The sequence below is a fragment of the Coccinella septempunctata genome, chromosome 3, assembly GCF_907165205.1.
Source record: "Coccinella septempunctata chromosome 3, icCocSept1.1, whole genome shotgun sequence".
NCBI lineage: Eukaryota > Metazoa > Arthropoda > Insecta > Coleoptera > Coccinellidae > Coccinella > Coccinella septempunctata.
In genome coordinates, this window is record NC_058191.1 from 39,297,869 (window position 1) to 39,316,242 (window position 18,374).

The 18,374-nt window shown below is 35.3% G+C and overlaps 1 protein-coding gene across 2 annotated transcripts in view; it reads right to left on the bottom strand.

Annotated features, from left to right (window-relative positions):
* Window positions 1–46: 46 nt before the first annotated feature.
* Window positions 47–18,374, bottom strand: part of LOC123309817 (neuroglobin-like) — a 45,525-nt gene continuing 27,197 nt past the window's right edge. For both annotated transcript variants that reach the window (XM_044893092.1, XM_044893093.1), the window contains exons 3-4: window positions 10,812–11,043; window positions 47–1,858 (exon numbers count right to left, since the gene is read on the bottom strand). In XM_044893092.1, the coding sequence (XP_044749027.1) occupies window positions 1,712–1,858; window positions 10,812–11,043 (379 nt within the window). In that variant the 3' untranslated portion in view covers window positions 47–1,711. The remainder of the gene's footprint in view (window positions 1,859–10,811; window positions 11,044–18,374) is intronic.

Genomic DNA, 18,374 nt, shown 5'->3' on the forward strand with positions numbered 1-18,374 from the left:
TTGAACGAATTTTGTAAAACAATGAACGACAATAAAACTCAAAATCTACAACTATGGTATCAATTTATTTTACACTAATAACAATTTATATATACCAACATATACAAGTAATTATTAAACATTTTCAAGAAACATTCAGATTCTCAAGAGAAACATAAGTAACAATGAAAAATGACTTTTTTATCACACTTCTTGAATGCTGAACAAATTTCAGATTCAACGAAAATAATAAATATGACAATGTTCTGAAGGTTTGGTTATCAATTAATTATGATTATGATTGACTCTATTTACATCAAAGTTCTGGCCTCAACATCAAGGCTTACAATAATGTCTCAAATAGACTTTTCACTGAATACAACATTGTCTCTACTGAACTGACAGTAGATGGAGGGCAATCTTTCTGAAAATGAGTTCTCGATTTGATTGGAATCAACATAATGACTTCAACACGTTCAGAAAGATAGCGCTCAATGTTAAAACTATTACATTTAAGGTGACATCAATGACAACACATGTACCTGGGCATCTTCACTCATATCTTCAGAAATTATTTATACAGAATTGACATCACAATTGACAAATTTATCTCTGTTTGTTTTGTAAAAAACGAGTTGTTTGAATAATACATCTTCCTAATTTGTTTCATTCCCATGACATACATGTCATTCAAGTTGATCCAAACTTACAGAAAAAGTGCAGTTTTTGTGCTAGGATAATTATTCATAAAAACTTCGACTTTGAAAACGAAATTTTTAATGTTCGAAAAACATACCTGGATGAGTAGAAACTCAACAACACTTTCACATTCATTGTAATCATGCGAATATACAAGTACACACAGCTCTCTATACAAAAGTATATTACAAAATATATAAATAAAATTTACAACCACTTCGCAAACATACATCAATTTCATGTACAGGGTGATTCAAAAGTCCTGGTCATAACTTTGGGAAGTTCTCAGAATCCTTTCAGATATACAGGCTGTTGAACTTGTTTTTTCATTCATTTTTATATATTCTAAACGAGTTGGGTTAGAAACATTAAAATTTTGGTGGTTCTGGATGGTAATAGAAATCCTCTGACTACAATATCCTCCAAAATTCAAAGGCTTATTATACCAACACGTTTAGAATTCATAAAATAAATGAAAAAAGTTTAACAGCCTGCATCTTTGAAGGGATTCGAGAAAAAATTTTACTTGAAAGGACTTCTTATTTCAACTAGAACTTTCACTTCATAAATTATGACCTGGACATTTGAATCACCCTGTATATTCATCACAATTATCGTCATTAAATTCATGGAAATTTCTAAAAGACATCAAATTGTGGTGGTAGCATAACCATGAAAATCAATCACATAATACGAATGAAAAAATATTTGATATTTTAATTCCTTACATACTATGTGACCAAGTTCAGATATAAATAAACGTACTCCTCTCTAGAAAATATGCAGTTCATTTTTGAAAATCTTCAACAGAGCATTATTTAAAGATGAATCAAATCAAGTTAAAAGATGATATTTAGAAAAAGTCGAAATTATTCAATGAAATTTAATCTTTCTGCCGTTTGAAGACACAATCAAGAATATGAATGAGAATGAGAAATGAAAGGATCCGCGAATATTTATATCTGTTACTGGTCATAACTATTCCACAAAATCTGCAACAACTTCATTATATTCCAGTCTTCAGAGGTGTGGCTCACGTTGTAGAATTGGCATTGTTATATCCTTTTATTAATGTTTCTATGATGAATTTTATCGTTATTTTATAAATGTTCTCCACATTCTCAGTGTAACGGTCTCCTAGCGTTGTTTCCACTGCTTCTAAAAAAGGTTTCTCTATTTTCTGAAAAGAAATGCACGATCAGATTCAAATCGATGCATTGGACATATTTGATCCACAATTATTACAGTTAGAATTGGAATACAGGTCGAGAAATATTTGATATCAATCTTATTTTCAACACATCAATAGTTACACATTCGATTTTCTTTAAAAGAAGGTCACAAGTGGAATCAGAAGCCTATCTCTATTCGTATAGATTTTAATCTTCGAAATGGCATTTTTTCAAAAATTGCAAATTTCAATCTGCGATATCTCCTGTTATATTCGTCTGATCCAATTGGGATTTCCGGTTATAAAATCAGCGTTGCCTAGGCTTCCATCCTAGCACAAAAACTCCATTTTGAAAATCTCGATTTTTTGGGTCAAAAATGAGCAAGGGGTAAGACCCCCCTAAAATGACCTTTTTGCTACTCTGTCTGAAAATCAGGGTGTTCTATTACTGTCCTAGGATATGGAGTGCATAGAATTTGTTTTGAAGATTCTAGAAAACCAAACAATTGATGATTCAATAGAGAATTGCGCTCCAGAGAGCTCTTCGAAGTCAACTCGAAAATGAAAAGTTGAAAAACAAAAAAAATTATTTTCTCCTAAACAGTATCAGATATGTTTAAGTTTGGTATGAAAATATAGGTTTTCGAATACGCTGAATCTATTGCAAACATTTCCAGAAGCCTATCTCCCTTCGTTTAGATTTTCATCTCCGAAATGGCATTTTTTCAAAAATTGCAAATTTCAATCTGCGATATCTCCTGTTATATTCGTCTGATCCAATTGGGATTTCCGGTTATATAATCAGCGTGTCCTAGGCTTCCATCCTAGCACAAAAACTCCATTTCGAAAATCTCGATTTTTTGGGTCAAAAATGAGCAAGGGGTAAGACCCCCCTAAAATGACCTTTTTGCTACTCTGTCTGAAAATCAGGGTGTTCTATTACTGTCCTAGGATATGGAGTGCATAGAATTTGTTTTGAAGATTCTAGAAAACCAAACAATTGATGATTCAATAGAGAATTGCGCTCCACAGAGCTCTTCGAAGTCAACTCGAAAATGAAAAGTTGAAAAACAAAAAAAATATTTTCTCCTAAACAGTATCAGATATGTTTAAGTTTGGTATGAAAATATAGGTTTTCGAATACGCTGAATCTATTGCAACCATTTCCAGAAGCCTATCTCCCTTCGTTTAGATTTTCATCTCCGAAATGGCATTTTTTCAAAAATTGCAAATTTCAATCTGCGATATCTCCTGTTATATTCGTCTGATCCAATTGGGATTTCCGGTTATGAAATCAGCGTTGCCTAGGCTTCCATCCTAGCACAAAAACTCCATTTTGAAAATCTCGATTTTTTGGGTCAAAAATGAGCAAGGGGTAAGACCCCCCTAAAATGACCTTTTTGCTACTCTGTCTGAAAATCAGGGTGTTCTATTACTGTCCTAGGATATGGAGTGCATAGAATTTGTTTTGAAGATTCTAGAAAACCAAACAATTGATGATTCAATAGAGAATTGCGCTCCAGAGAGCTCTTCGAAGTCAACTCGAAAATGAAAAGTTGAAAAACAAAAAAAAATTATTTTCTATTAAACAGTATCAGATATGTTTAAGTTTGGTATGAAAATATAGGTTTTCGAATACGCTGAATCTATTGCAAACATTTCCAGAAGCCTATCTCCCTTCGTTTAGATTTTCATCTCCGAAATGGCATTTTTTCAAAAATTGCAAATTTCAATCTGCGATATCTCCTGTTATATTCGTCTGATCCAATTGGGATTTCCGGTTATATAATCAGCGTGTCCTAGGCTTCCATCCTAGCACAAAAACTCCATTTTGAAAATCTCGATTTTTTGGGTCAAAAATGAGCAAGGGGTAAGACCCCCCTAAAATGACCTTTTTGCTACTCTGTCTGAAAATCAGGGTGTTCTATTACTGTCCTAAGATATGGAGTGCATAGAATTTGTTTTGAAGATTCTAGAAAACTAAACAATTGATGATTCAATAGAGAATTGCACTCCAGAGAGCTCTTCGAAGTCAACTCGAAAATGAAAAGTTGAAAAACAAAAAAATTTATTTTCTCCTAAACAGTATCAGATATGTTTAAGTTTGGTATGAAAATATAGGTTTTCGAATACGCTGAATCTATTGCAACCATTTCCAGAAGCCTATCTCCCTTCGTTTAGATTTTCATCTCCGAAATGGCATTTTTTCAAAAATTGCAAATTTCAATCTGCGATATCTCCTGTTATATTCGTCTGATCCAATTGGGATTTCCAGTTATATAATCAGCGTGTCCTAGGCTTCCATCCTAGCACAAAAACTCCATTTTGAAAATCTCGATTTTTTGGGTCAAAAATGAGCAAGGGGTAAGACCCCCCTAAAATGACCTTTTTGCTACTCTGTCTGAAAATCAGGGTGTTCTATTACTGTCCCAAGATATGGAGTGCATAGAATTTGTTTTGAAGATTCTAGAAAACCAAACAATTGATGATTCAATAGAGAATTGCACTCCAGAGAGCTCTTCGAAGTCAACTCGAAAATGAAAAGTTGAAAAACAAAAAAATTTATTTTCTCCTAAACAGTATCAGATATATTTAAGTTTGGTATGAAAATATAGGTTTTCGAATACGCTGAATCTATTGCAACCATTTCCAGAAGCCTATCTCCCTTCGTTTAGATTTCCATCTCCGAAATGGCATTTTTTCAAAAATTGCAAATTTCAATCTGCGATATCTCCTGTTATATTCGTCTGATCTAATTGGGATTTCCGGTTATATAATCAGCGTGTCCTAGGCTTCCATCCTAGCACAAAAACTCCATTTTGAAAATCTCGATTTTTTGGGTCAAAAATGAGCAAGGGGTAAGACCCCCCTAAAATGACCTTTTTGATACTCTGTCTGAAAATCAGGGTGTTCTATTACTGTCCTAGGATATGGAGTGCATAGAATTTGTTTTGAAGATTCTAGAAAACCAAACAATTGATGATTCAGTAGAGAATTGCACTCCAGAGAGCTCTTCGAAGTCAACTCGAAAATGAAAAGTTGAAAAACAAAAAAATTTATTTTCTCCTAAACAGTATCAGATATGTTTAAGTTTGGTATGAAAATATAGGTTTTCGAATACGCTGAATCTATTGCAACCATTTCCAGAAGCCTATCTCCCTTCGTTTAGATTTTCATCTCCGAAATGGCATTTTTTCAAAAATTGCAAATTTCAATCTGCGATATCTCCTGTTATATTCGTCTGATCCAATTGGGATTTCCGGTTATATAATCAGCGTGTCCTAGGCTTCCATCCTAGCACAAAAACTCCATTTTGAAAATCTCGATTTTTTGGGTCAAAAATGAGCAAGGGGTAAGACCCCCCTAAAATGACCTTTTTGCTACTCTGTCTGAAAATCAGGGTGTTCTATTACTGTCCTAGGATATGGAGTGCATAGAACTTGTTTTGAAGATTCTAGAAAACCAAACAATTGATGATTCAATAGAGAATTGCACTCCAGAGAGCTCTTCGAAGTCAACTCGAAAATGAAAAATTGAAAAACAAAAAAATTTATTTTCTCCTAAACAGTATCAGATATGTTTAAGTTTGGTATGAAAATATAGGTTTTCGAATACGCTTCATCTATTGCAAGCAATTTCGAGAGCCTATCTCCGTTCGTTAAGATTTCCATCTTGGAAATGGCATTTTTTCAAAAATTGCAATTTTCAATCTGCGATATCTCATACTTGATTCGTCAAATCCAATTGACGTCTTCGGATTCATAATATGCATCGGTTAGATAATATGCGATTCTCAATTTCTGCCATATTGGAGTTATGGACTAGAGCGAAGTAGTAATCATTTGCTGACATTCATTATGAGTAATTAATTTAATTACTATCCCATCGAAGTAACTTGTACTGAATAACTATCATTAACGATGCGACGTAAGTGGCTTATCAAGTACCACTCCTCCATTCATCCACGGTAATATCCACATAAATTGGATTAGTTTTCGTTTAAGGAGGATCCAGCAATGTGTTGAAGTAGGATCCCTATAGACAAACTGACCAACGTTTTCAGAGTTTCGTATCCATCAGGAATTCAGGGATTAGGACGATTAGGGGATTATCAACCCCATTTCGTACATTTTGCCCATTCAATTCAAATGAATTCCTAAGGGAGAAAGAGGACAGAGCAGACCAAAGCTCATGAAAACTTTCGAGTGGTCGTCATACGAGAGTATATTGAAAAATTCTCAGCCTACTGTAGAACCAAACAAAATTTCAATGTCAAAATATTTTATTACTCAACATATTCTTCTCTTAATTGGATACATTAATTACAGGGAACCTGCAATGTCCCTAGACCTTTCAAAAAAAAATGTTTCTTCTTGCTCTGCAAACCAGCCTCCACAGCTTTTATTATCTCCTCGTTGGAAAAAAATTTACGACCTTTTAAACATTTTCTCAGTTGGGGAAAGAGTCGGATAGAGCCAAATCTGGTGAATAAGGGGGGTGTTCTAGTAATTCAAAACCTTAATCACGAATTTTTTGCATGGCAACATGAGATTTGTGTGCAGGGGCGTTGTCCTGCAAAAACAAAACATCTTTGGATAGCTTTCCGCGTCTTTTCTCTTTATTTTTTCCCGTAGCTTGGTCAGTAATGTCGAATAGTAATCTCCGGTTATTGTTCTTCCCTTATCCAAAAAATCAATCTTGATTCATAAATGGCAATCCGAATAAACTGAAGCAAGAACTTTTCCAGCAGATTTTTGGACACGAAACTTCTTAGGTGTTGGAGAACCAAAATGTCGCCATTCCCTCGATTGTTGCTTTGTTTCTGAATCGTAGAAATGTACCCAAGTCTCATCCATAGTAACTATTCGGTTTAAGAAGTCTACATCCTTTTTAAATCGAGCATAGATCGAACGCGATGCTTCTACCCTTACACGCTTTTGGTCAACATTCAAACATTTGAGGATCCATTTTGCAGCAATTTTTCTCATGTCCAAATTGACGTGAACTATATGGATGAACGCGTTCGTATGAAATATTCAGTGCTTCAGATATTCGTTTTAGCCCAGTTCGACGGTCTAATAAAATCATGTCATGAACTGCATCGATATTTTTGGGGATTGACACAGAAACTGGCCTTCCCGATCGGTGATCATCTTCAATGGAAAATTCACCTCTTTTGAAGCTTGCAGTCCAATTTTTCACGGTCGCATACGAAGGACATTGATCACCAAGGGTATTAAGCATATCTTCGTAAATCTGCTCACCTCTTAACCCTTTTAAACACACGTACTTGATGATGTCTCGATACTCCAATTTTTCGATTTTCACAATTTCGGTGGACATCTTCTTTCTTTCAATTTATTGCGTAACTCTGGTTTACTTTTTGACCTCAAACTCCACACTGACACATCTAATGAGTTATTTGTTCGTTGCTATGGTAACGCAATATTTTTTTATGCATGGAACTGGTCTAAGCTAACTTAATATCAATACATCCTCGTATTTAAGAGAACTCCATACTTAATATAAAAGGCGCTTCATATCCAGAAAGGACAATCAACATTGTGGTACAATATGAAAGCTCTCCTATGATCAATATACAGTTCCCTTCGACTTATACCTATAATTAAATTCTCCGGTAGTTTCTGTACTTCGTCCTTGAAAATTAGAGTACAGGCACTAATGACATCTGAGTTTAATCAGTTCTCCGGATCGACTCTGGACCTATATTAATTATAATTGAAACAGAGCGACCATTCGTTCTGGATGTTCAGTCGGACAAAACTTTGCTTTGGTTACCGAATGAAATTACTGTACCTACCTAAAATTGAACTGTCAGAACCATATAGGTAACAATTATTCATTATAACAACAGGATCTGCTAAAGGAAGTCTCAGTTATTCGAATTTCTCATTTTAAAAATCACACGTTATGATGAATAATTTCGATAATGTTCCAAATTCCCTCAATTTCCTGTAATCTATTTATTATTTTAATCCTTGTAAATTTCACAGCATTACAATTAACCATAATCGGCTTAGATGAACCCACATAATCTGTATCGATTTTTATTTTTATGCAAATATCAATATCGAGGATTAACAGTGATTTACAGTGCACGAATGCGGCTTTCAAAGGTTTTACAATAGCGAATTCAGAAATGGATATGAATTTTGGATGATGCATCAATGTTAGTGCATTCGTTAATTTGGGTCTCCCATCAAAAACGTCCGTATTCACCATCAAACAATACATTCAGTTTTATCGATTGAAATTATTTCACTGCAGTTAAAATTCATTCTACATCATATTTCATACTGAGCTCCACATACGGAGTTGCAAACAGGAAGTCACTCTCAAATGTTGATTGGATCAATATCGCTGGCGAGATCACAAAATATAGTCCTCAAAAGATATTAATAAAGGAATGCATTTTGATGACTATACTCACAAGCACTTCATTTACATACAATCAATATTGTATATAATATATCAATAAATATAAGCTTTTATAACATAGTACTAATACTTTCGTTGACTGCAGGTCATGTAGAATTGTTTGGAAGTCATTGATAGGTGTAGAATTCTACAGAGTAAGTGAGGCTGGGTTCAGTCTTGATGGGACTTAGTGATGAGGATTGAAAAATATCCCTCATGGCGGGCCCCCTTTCTCGCTCAAGGTCACCATCCTCCGGTTGAGATGCGTAACACTACACTGTACAGATGAGGGACAATAATCCCGAAACCTGTCTACAGTTTGTGTATATATGTTTCAGCCTGTTTCTGGGAATTCCTTCGCTGATTCATGACTAGCATGCACTTATGGAACGACAAGTCATTCAATTGTTATCCTAATTATTCCTCATAAAATTAGAAAAATCAAGGATCTTATACCAAAATCGAAAGAATAAATACCAAGACACCACTGGAACATGACCAATTTGAGTTCTACTCGCAGTTCTAACGAGAAATTCGAGTTGATCAAACTTCTGCCCCCATATTCAATAAACCTCGATCTATCCTACATCCTGGCTGTGTTAACATAGTTTGCTAATGATGAACTGGCGGAAAATGGGAATAAACAAGAGGAAAATCAACTGAACTACATACACTTCAAAGGAACCATAACAGTGTAATAAACGACACGTGGCATATATGAAACTAGAAAAAACTTGCCCGTATTTCGCTTGTTGGGCGACAATATAGTCACGTTTATCCTCGAAGCTCAAATGGCGTTTTCACGTTATAGTATACGTGGAGATTATGGCGTCATATTATATACAAGCCAAATTGAATATGGATAGTTTGCACAGAAAGGGGGATAGACTGGAAGGAGCTGAAAGAAAATCGATATAAACCCCTATGCATTGAGTATAGGAAAACATCTTGCTTGTGGGATATGTAGGCGTTCCACATTTTGAAAATAAAGCTTAGTAGGTGCGAGAAAATTTCACGCTTTAGGGGTAAATAAATAAACAAATAAATAAGAATTAATTCAGGTGCATACCATCCACTGATCAACAAGTGTTACAATCTGAATTGAACCAGCCAATTTGCCATCGTCGGGACAAATAAATGGAGAGCGTTCAACCGAAGAAGAGCAGATGCTGACCATGGTTTCGGTCTCATTTAACCTCGTCAGATGGAAAAACGCTTGGAATTAACGGACCCTAATCGAATACTGGTAGCTTCTGAGTATTATAGAGTAGTACTCAAGCGCCATCTAGTAAGAAAATGTGAAAAGTCACTGTCAAGTCATTCTGACATTCATAGGGTACTGCCTGAGATGCAAGTACCTTTCATTTGATCACAAAGCTTATTAATTATTTGCTCATAAAAAAACGATTCTTTCCACTTGATGGATAAATTATTGTATTCCACTCTTGTGTTATGTTTCCTAAGTCACTTGAGAATTCTCTTCTCATAAATTATAATCTACATAAATATTAAATGACCAGAGGATTTCGATAACTTATTAAGCAAATAATTATGATTGTTTGTCTCCTACAAATTCATTCAGAGATCAATACAGGCAACAGGTATACAGTGAGGCTTAAAGGAGAGATAATTTAACCCTTATCAAAATTTTACGTTGGACAGAAGATGAATGAGCTAATATAGAACGTCTCTGGCCCATGGATCAACACGTTTCTGTTGGATAACTTGAAATTTTCAAAACGCTTCTAACATTTCACCTTTTCTTATTGAATGAGGCCTATTTTCGAGGTGCTATTGGATTCTTTGACATCGAATTATTACCAAAACAAAGTTCTCTCTGAGCAGTAAAATAAAAGGTAGGAACGGATGCCGAATAAAACTTTCCATGATAAAGTAGAAGGAACTCTTCAGAAACCTTCTATATTTGGAATGAAAGCTATTCCGAATTGAATGAAGGCTAATAATAGCATAATAAAATTCCGAATCTCATTCATCTGATAAAACCCCGGTATCATGAACAGCTTCCCGAAAATATGATAATGCATAAAATGATTGGGAGTAACAGCTATTATACAACCAGGGCGGCTAGATCGATAAGATATTTCATGGAGGGATGGAGAGCCTTTGGGATGCAAATAATATCAATTCTGTACAGAAAGTTTGGGAGGCTGTTTAATTTCCATTTGGAGGACCCAGACAGAATTATTGATAAATATCAGTTGTTATCATATGAAATAACTTATACTTTGATACTCACCCTGTATCTTGACCTCAAGAATCTACAATTAAATCATTTGTACGAATCAAAGACTCACTCTGTATATTGAATATACCTACAAATTGCAAGAAAAATTGGGCTTCTTCTGAAGAGAAAATGAAAATTATAACATTGTCTTCATCAACTTTCGACCAACAGTTCAATAAAAAAACGTGATGGAAAATAAAACGAATGGCGAATCAGAATTTCAGCATATAAAATCGTGACATCTGTTGACCTTTTCACACGTATCAGTACGTTTCTTACCCAGAAATATTCCGCCTTGAAGCCTGGTATCTTCCTATGGGACGCCCCAACTTGATGTAGATATTCCAGAAGGACGTCCAAGTTATCGAGTCCTTTGATGCCCTCGTCCAAGGTGTTCATGACGTTATTCGCGTGTTCTATTAGTTCTTGACTGTTCGCCTGTTCCTCTTTTGTCTTCAGCCCTTTGAACTTCTCGAAGAGTGACAGCAGCTCGGAATGGCTCTCGAACAATCTGAAAGAGAATACGTGTTTGTAAATTGGAGGAAATTGATATTTTTTTGTGGGCGGAGCAATGGCACATTTTCATTTTGAACAGTTCCATTTCCTTAATTATTGTCGATTCAAATCGAAAAAAACATGTTTAGCAACGATGATGAAAACAATTCAAGTCATCCCAGTGTTTCCTATTGAAAGAACATATACTCCATTCACTTTTATTTTAGCGCTCGGTTGGCCATGGAAATTTGACACTTTCACTCTGTATATTACGAAAATGTGGGGTTATGACGCTTGTCAAAACATTTTTGGGTTTTAAATCAACGCTATGTTGCCCGTTCTACGTAAAAGTATCTGTTATTACGTATTTTACCACAATGTCGAATCTTTTCAGAAAATATGTGACGAACATAATTGAAGTTTATACAAACTGATTGAAGGCATACCAAATCCAGTTATTTGCATGGAAAATACAAGAGATCAGTATAATATCATAATATGCACTAGCTTGAGGAGAGTTAATGTTCGTTATCTTCTTTGGCTAAAGTTTGAATACGTTACATCAGTTGTAGATTTCATAAATATTAACCCGAAGATGAAATGCATGATGCAGTGGTTGGGAATGGGTATCTCCCGAAGGAATTAACAGATAATTACAAGAATGTTGAATTCTTCAACAAAAATCATCTTGCATCAATGTAGGTAAAAGAAATTCAAGGAAGTTTCAAGTCAAGATGAACTTCACCTTTGAACAAAAATTTCACATGAATAAACAAATAACAGGACAACTGGCGCGTATTTGTGGGTGTTCATCTTAATACATTGATGTATAATGATAATAATTAGGTACCTTAAGACATTTACAATGTATAGGACCAGTCAAATGAAAAATAGAAAAATCAATTATCGGGAACTTATTCTACGATGACATTCATCGAAAATCCTGTAGGAAACATTTCGCATTAATTCACTCAAACATTAAATTCTCAAATGCCACCACTTTTTTGGGTCTCCCAATAAAAGGAAACTCTTTGTCATCCTCTTCATTCACAATCTTTCTTATTGTGGAAATATTCAGCTGAAATATAAGTCGTTTAGATTCAGATGAAACATTATATAAATTCTCTTACATTGAATATGTACCGTCTGACGTATTGTAGAATATCAGGGTATAACTATTAGAATGAGCGGAGTGCCAACCTTACTCCGTTCTAGTTACAAAAACTTGAGAAAATTATTTCATGGCCAACCGACTGCTAAAATAAATGTGAATCTAGTATAGGTATGACTGATGTTCCAGATAACTTAACAAAAGTCAAGCAATTTATAAGTGTCCCTATCAATTGTTGATCAGTGTACCACCTATTTGTTCTCTGAATAAATTATTGAATTATCAAACGAAAATTCATTTTTTCGACTGTCTGTAGGGAAATAACTTGAAGGGTCGAGGAACAGAAAGAGATAGAATATTCTGTTCAAATTTACCGATTAAAGATAGCTTCAGTAACATGCAGGACAAATGTTTGCCTAAAGGACCAGTTTCGTTCAAAATAAACTTAGAGCGTACACGATAAATTGTCGTTTCAAGAAATGAAGAAAATGAAGTGATCTTTTTCGAAATCTCTCCTGAAAATTTATGCTGTGTGTTTTCTTTTCGGTCCAGCGAAAAAATTGTGGGAATCAACCGCTCAGGGTCAAAACACTCTCGGCTTCACTGCTCAAGTGTTCTTAACCTAGTAACAAACGACTCCCCAAAGTGCGGTGGAAACATGCAGGCAGACATAATTTAATTTCCCATAAAGCTTCTTTTGCATTTTCCACATCTGTCCTATGGAATTCGCGGAGTTTCATACCGTACATTCATTAGGTACGTTCCAAACAAAGGGAGATCCGTATGAACCCCGCATTCTTTGTATGAAATTTTCCAGGAAAATGGTTGCAGTGGGATTTTCCACGTGTAAGTGATTAAATTTCCAAGAAGAAAGTCCGTACATATAGGTTTCAGTTTCAGCGTTCACTTCACCAGATTGAACTATGAGAGTCTAGTCCTATCCTACTTTTGTGAATGAAATGTGATGCTCTAGACATGGTCATTGTTGGGTTTTCTCATCAACCCCTCTTATCATGAGGAAGAAATGGTTAAACTCATTAAATTCGAATTTGTAACTTTCATGTATTTCGAAATCAATGAAATAACACTAAAGATAAGTGTTATCCAAAGCATGTTTCTTCACGAAAAGAATCACTTCTGGGAGCAATTTTTGAACACCTGGTTTGGTTTTCTGAAGAGCTGTTTCTTATAAGAATCGGGAAATAACCACTACTTGTATATTACTAAAAGTTAGACCCAAGTGGAAAACTGTGTACTTGTACCCGCATCTTTCATCGAATCCCTGATCACCTAAAACGATCTCCGTTCAAATCAATCAGAGCTCGGGAAATGGAGTATATTGCAGTTTCATCTCGCCCAAAAACAGGATTTCGCGTTTCAACAGGGGCGTCTCGTCTGGGTGGTCGGCAGAGGAAAAGAAATAAGCTTAGCCTTCTTATGAATCTTGATTGCTTTGATTCTTTTCTAGATATATTTGCCTTGAAATTTTTATTTTTTATGATTGTCGAATACCAATGGAAAGTAAAATGTCTAAGTTAGCTTAATTTTCTACTCTCCATGCTTCTATGTATTTTGCACAACGAGATATTGATATATGAATAAAGTATTTGTCCAAAGTGAGTCCATTTCCAATGAAAAGTAGAACAATGTTTGAAAAATACGGAGTCATAGCGCTCACCCTAAATTACTTGAGAGTTTCTTCGTTGAGACAACGGTTTGCAACCGCTCGCCTACTTCAAATTCAGCTTGAGCAAACTCATGAGGTGCAAATTAGCACTCAGACAATAAGAAATCGCCTCAGAGAATATGATTTAAGGCCTCGTGTCGCGGCAAGAGGCTTAGCTCTCAACCCAGCCCATCGAAGGGCGCGTTTGGATTTTGCGAGAGAGCATATCCATTGGCAAGAGGCCGATTGGGAAAGAGTTCTCTCCACAGATGAGTCTAGATTCTGCCTCTACCATTGTGATCGACGTTCCCTTGTATACAGACGTCCACATGAAAGATATGCTCAGTGCAATTTCCTGAATACTACTGGTTTCGGGGGGGGATCGATTATGGTATGGGGCAAAGATTATAGATCTATAATCTTTGGTATGGGGTGGAATATCTTTGACTGCTCGCACTGACCTAGTGGTCGTTGATAATGGAGCTATGAATGCTGATAAGTATATAAGGAACATTCTTGAAGAGCATGTAGTGCCATTTGCCCCATACATTGGTGAAAATTTCATTTTTATAGACGATAATGCCAGACCCCATCGTGCGCGCATCGTTCAGGAGTACCTTGAAGAGGTTGAAGTCTCTCGAATGGAATGGCCAGCAAGAAGTCCAGATCTCAATCCGATTGAGCAGGTTTGGGAGTACCTCAATAGAAGGCTGAGAAGTTCAGAAAATCATCCAGCTACTCTTAATGACTTAGGATTCCAACTCTGAGAAATCTGGGAAGGATTAGATCAGAACATTTTAAGATCACTCATTTTGAGTATGAACCGTCGTTGCCGAGCTGTAATTAGCGCAAGGGGTGGAAATACCTAGTATTAAATCACTTATCAGCATTTCGGTATTTTGAAAATTGTTCATTTCTCTTCTTTCACATAAGATTCGGTGAAATCCTGAATTTTTCTTCCATTTAATGTGTCTTGTTTCGTTCAAAACCTTCCCGAGAGAACATAAAAAATAAGTTATAAAGTCAATGTAGAGTTAACTTTCATTAAAATTGTGATTTTCAGAATGTGCGTTAATTCTTTTGCGCAGTTGATTGGGAAAAATTTTTATAGGAAAAAAGTGTTTCTTTCGACCACAGGAATCTACAGTGGAAATATTTGTACAAGTCAAAGTATCTCCCTGTAGATTGATTGTGCTGTGAAATAATACTCTATTTATTCCTTCAGAATAGACACATTCGAATGAAATAGAATAGTGCCTATAGTAAAGTAAGTGACATAGAAAACAGAACACCCAGTATTAATGAATTTATCACAAAGATTTTTCAACCACATTCACAAAGTGATCATATGGTCCTTCGTTTTTCCTACGTCTATCACTCTAGGAGTGATCGACTGGCTTGGTGCAGAGAACAGCTGAACTGGGACCTTGAGTGAAAGGAATAGCATACATAATATTCAGTTACACCAATCAACTTTTTCTACAAAATCATACAGGACCACATGTAGCCAGAATCACGTTGGATAATTTCTGAGCTTGGCGCCCTAGGAAACCGCCTACCCCCCAGCGACGTCCCCGACTCAGCATCCGCCACTGCGTTTTGGCACTTTCCACTAACCACCCCCATCAATTTCGCGGGGTTTCTTGAAAAAGACGCGTAAACCATTTAATCCATCTGACGAAATTGAGTTCAACGAACCAACCTGATAATATTGATCAGGTCACCTGACAGTATTTAGCTCTGCCGACATGCGAAATAAAACATAATTTCCTGGATATCTTCAGGGATCGGGGACCTAGTAAATATAGGGGACGTTATCAGGACTTTTGGCTAATTCGGATTTGACGGGAAGGGGGTGATTTGTAGCATGAAATGTTCGTGGATTCGGATGGTTTCGGATGCCTTGAGGTCCTTTCAGGTTTATTCACTTGTAACGGATGTTCGACTGTGTCTACTGAGCGATAAATACAGGATGAGTAAAAATTCGTATATTCGGTATACAGGGTGAGTCTTTGACTCGGACAAATATTCTAATCTAAGTAGATTCTTGAGGTCAAAAGAAACAATTTTTTTCTATACCATTTTTCCTTAATCGGCTCGGCTTAAAAGATACAGGTTGTTGAAAAACTATAAAAAATTTAATTTTCAGTTCTATCTCACAAAGGGTTTTATTGAATGAAAGAAATTTCAGAATATAGTTTTCCATGTATTTGATTAATCTTTTTCAAATACAAGATATCAGCCACGTCTTCCAGTTTTCTCATTATGACCATTATGTACCCACCATAAAAATACCAAAAATTTAAAGAACCCTTCTCTTGAATCTAAGTCGGATGCAATGAATATCGCTATCTGATGGATATTTGAACGTTTTGTAAAATAAAAATATTCTTCACAGTTTCTCGTATAATGCACCGTTTTCGAGTAATTTCTTGTTTAAAAATGAAAAAGTATCTGTGAAATTTGAAAAATTGGGTATTTTGGGTGAATACTCAGATGTGTAGTGTCACAGATTTAACTAGTTATTCTTGAGGTAAATAGGTTTTTCCAGGGGTGGCACAGCTCACTATGAAAATTGAAAATGGCTATACCTTTTTATCAGAACCGATTGGAAAAAAATGGTATAAAAAAAGTGTTTCTTTTGACCTAAAGTTCAAATTTATGAACGAGTCAAAGACTTGCCCTGTATACATTTTGTAGAAAATTTTACCTGCTCTATAATTGCAAGGAAATTTGAATTTCGAAATTCTTTCAGATCATGAGCACATCAAATAATCTGAATACAAGAAACCCACTCATTTGAGGAAGACATTCTGCAGCATTTTGCTCCATTTCAGGGAATATCTGAAACTCGATGATTATCAATAACCGCACACTAACTTTAGGATTCCTCCAGCTCTAAATGAATTATCGACATATCAAAAACTCATGAATATGCATCCATTTTGTTCATGCAAAACCTTCCACTTTGAGAGAAAAACGTGCGAGGAGATACAATTAGAAGGAGTCTCTTGATACGCTCAAAGTCGAAGTTTTCTGCTTTAAGTCTAGTCAGGTGAAGTGCACAGCAATGGTTCTTTTAATATTCATCGTAGGGATGGAGCAAAAGAAACTGCAATACCAGGTATTCTCATTGGAGTATATCTCAGAAAATGTTACGCATATGAAATTAACCAACTGGAAAATTTCTCCATATTTCTTCTGCCCTCAGTTTCTTGTGAATGTGAAAGACGCTGCTGATTATTCAGATTCGGAATTTTTATGCATTAGTTGCTGAAACCAGTGGTTTTACCTGCACGAAAATATTGACGTCCATTGTGCTCGTAAGAAACATGATATTTATGTGTTTGAGGCATATAAATTGGTAATTCTTTTAATACATTTGATTCTTAGATATAAAGTAGTCGGCTACAAAATATTAGTGTAGGTATATGTGGAATTCCCATCAAAATAACAGGTTAAATCTATGACACTACACATCTGTGGGTCTTCTGAACAGAGTTCCATTCAGCCAAAATACCACGCATTTTCCGAATATCGCAGATATTTTTTATTCTTGAACATCAAATTACTCGAAAATGGTGCATACGAGAAAACATGAGGAATACTTTTATTTTACGAAACGATTAAATATTCATTAGACAGAGTCCAACTTAGTTTCAAGAGTTGGGTTCTTTGGTAATTTTATGGTATGTAATGGTCATCTCAAGTATCTACTGTTAAAATATTTGTAGTAGTCAAAGACTACCCTGTATTGACCCAAAAATTTTACATTAATCTCCGAATATATTTTTAGAATACCGAAAATATTGAGAAATAGTCTCATTGATTCCCGAGATTCAGCTAATTTTATTCACATCGTGCATAATAAATGAATCATTCGGAAAACTAGAACTAAAATTGTATTGATTCTGATGGGCATGAATAAATGATCTATTTTCAAGACCAATAATAATAAAGTCGTGGATTTTCGTCTAAAATGAGGCCGTGGGAAATATCGATGAGGACTCCTACACGTTATATTCGTATTTCTCGAATTTTAGTTTCACATAATGGAAGTAGGACTCACATTTTCATTCATGAAAATGAATTTGTATTTTCACAGAAATAACTTGAGGATTACTGATGAGCTCATAGACTGAAATATATTGAGTGACATTGAAAGCAAAACACCCAGTACTGATGAATTCATCAGAAAGAATTGCTATTTAGTATTTCAACCATATCTACAGAGTGGTTTTTGAGCTATCGTCACTTCTCACAAGATCGTTTCTTCAGAAGGATCAGAAACGAAATTACCTCATAAAGTTTGCTCGACATCCAAAATAAACATGGTCAAAATTTTGCTTGCTCAAGTGCATCACCTATTAATCCATTAGACATGATCATATTGATAGGTGCCAATTTTCGGTCAAGGTTGCATAACAGGAATATAACTGAAAAGTTTTCCGAATGTTATATTTTATTCGTGGAAAAGGAGCTTGTTAAAGTATTATTTGTTTTTTTTTGCGCCACATCCTCTTATCTTGGACACAAATAGTACCAATTTACATGCAAACTAATATATGTG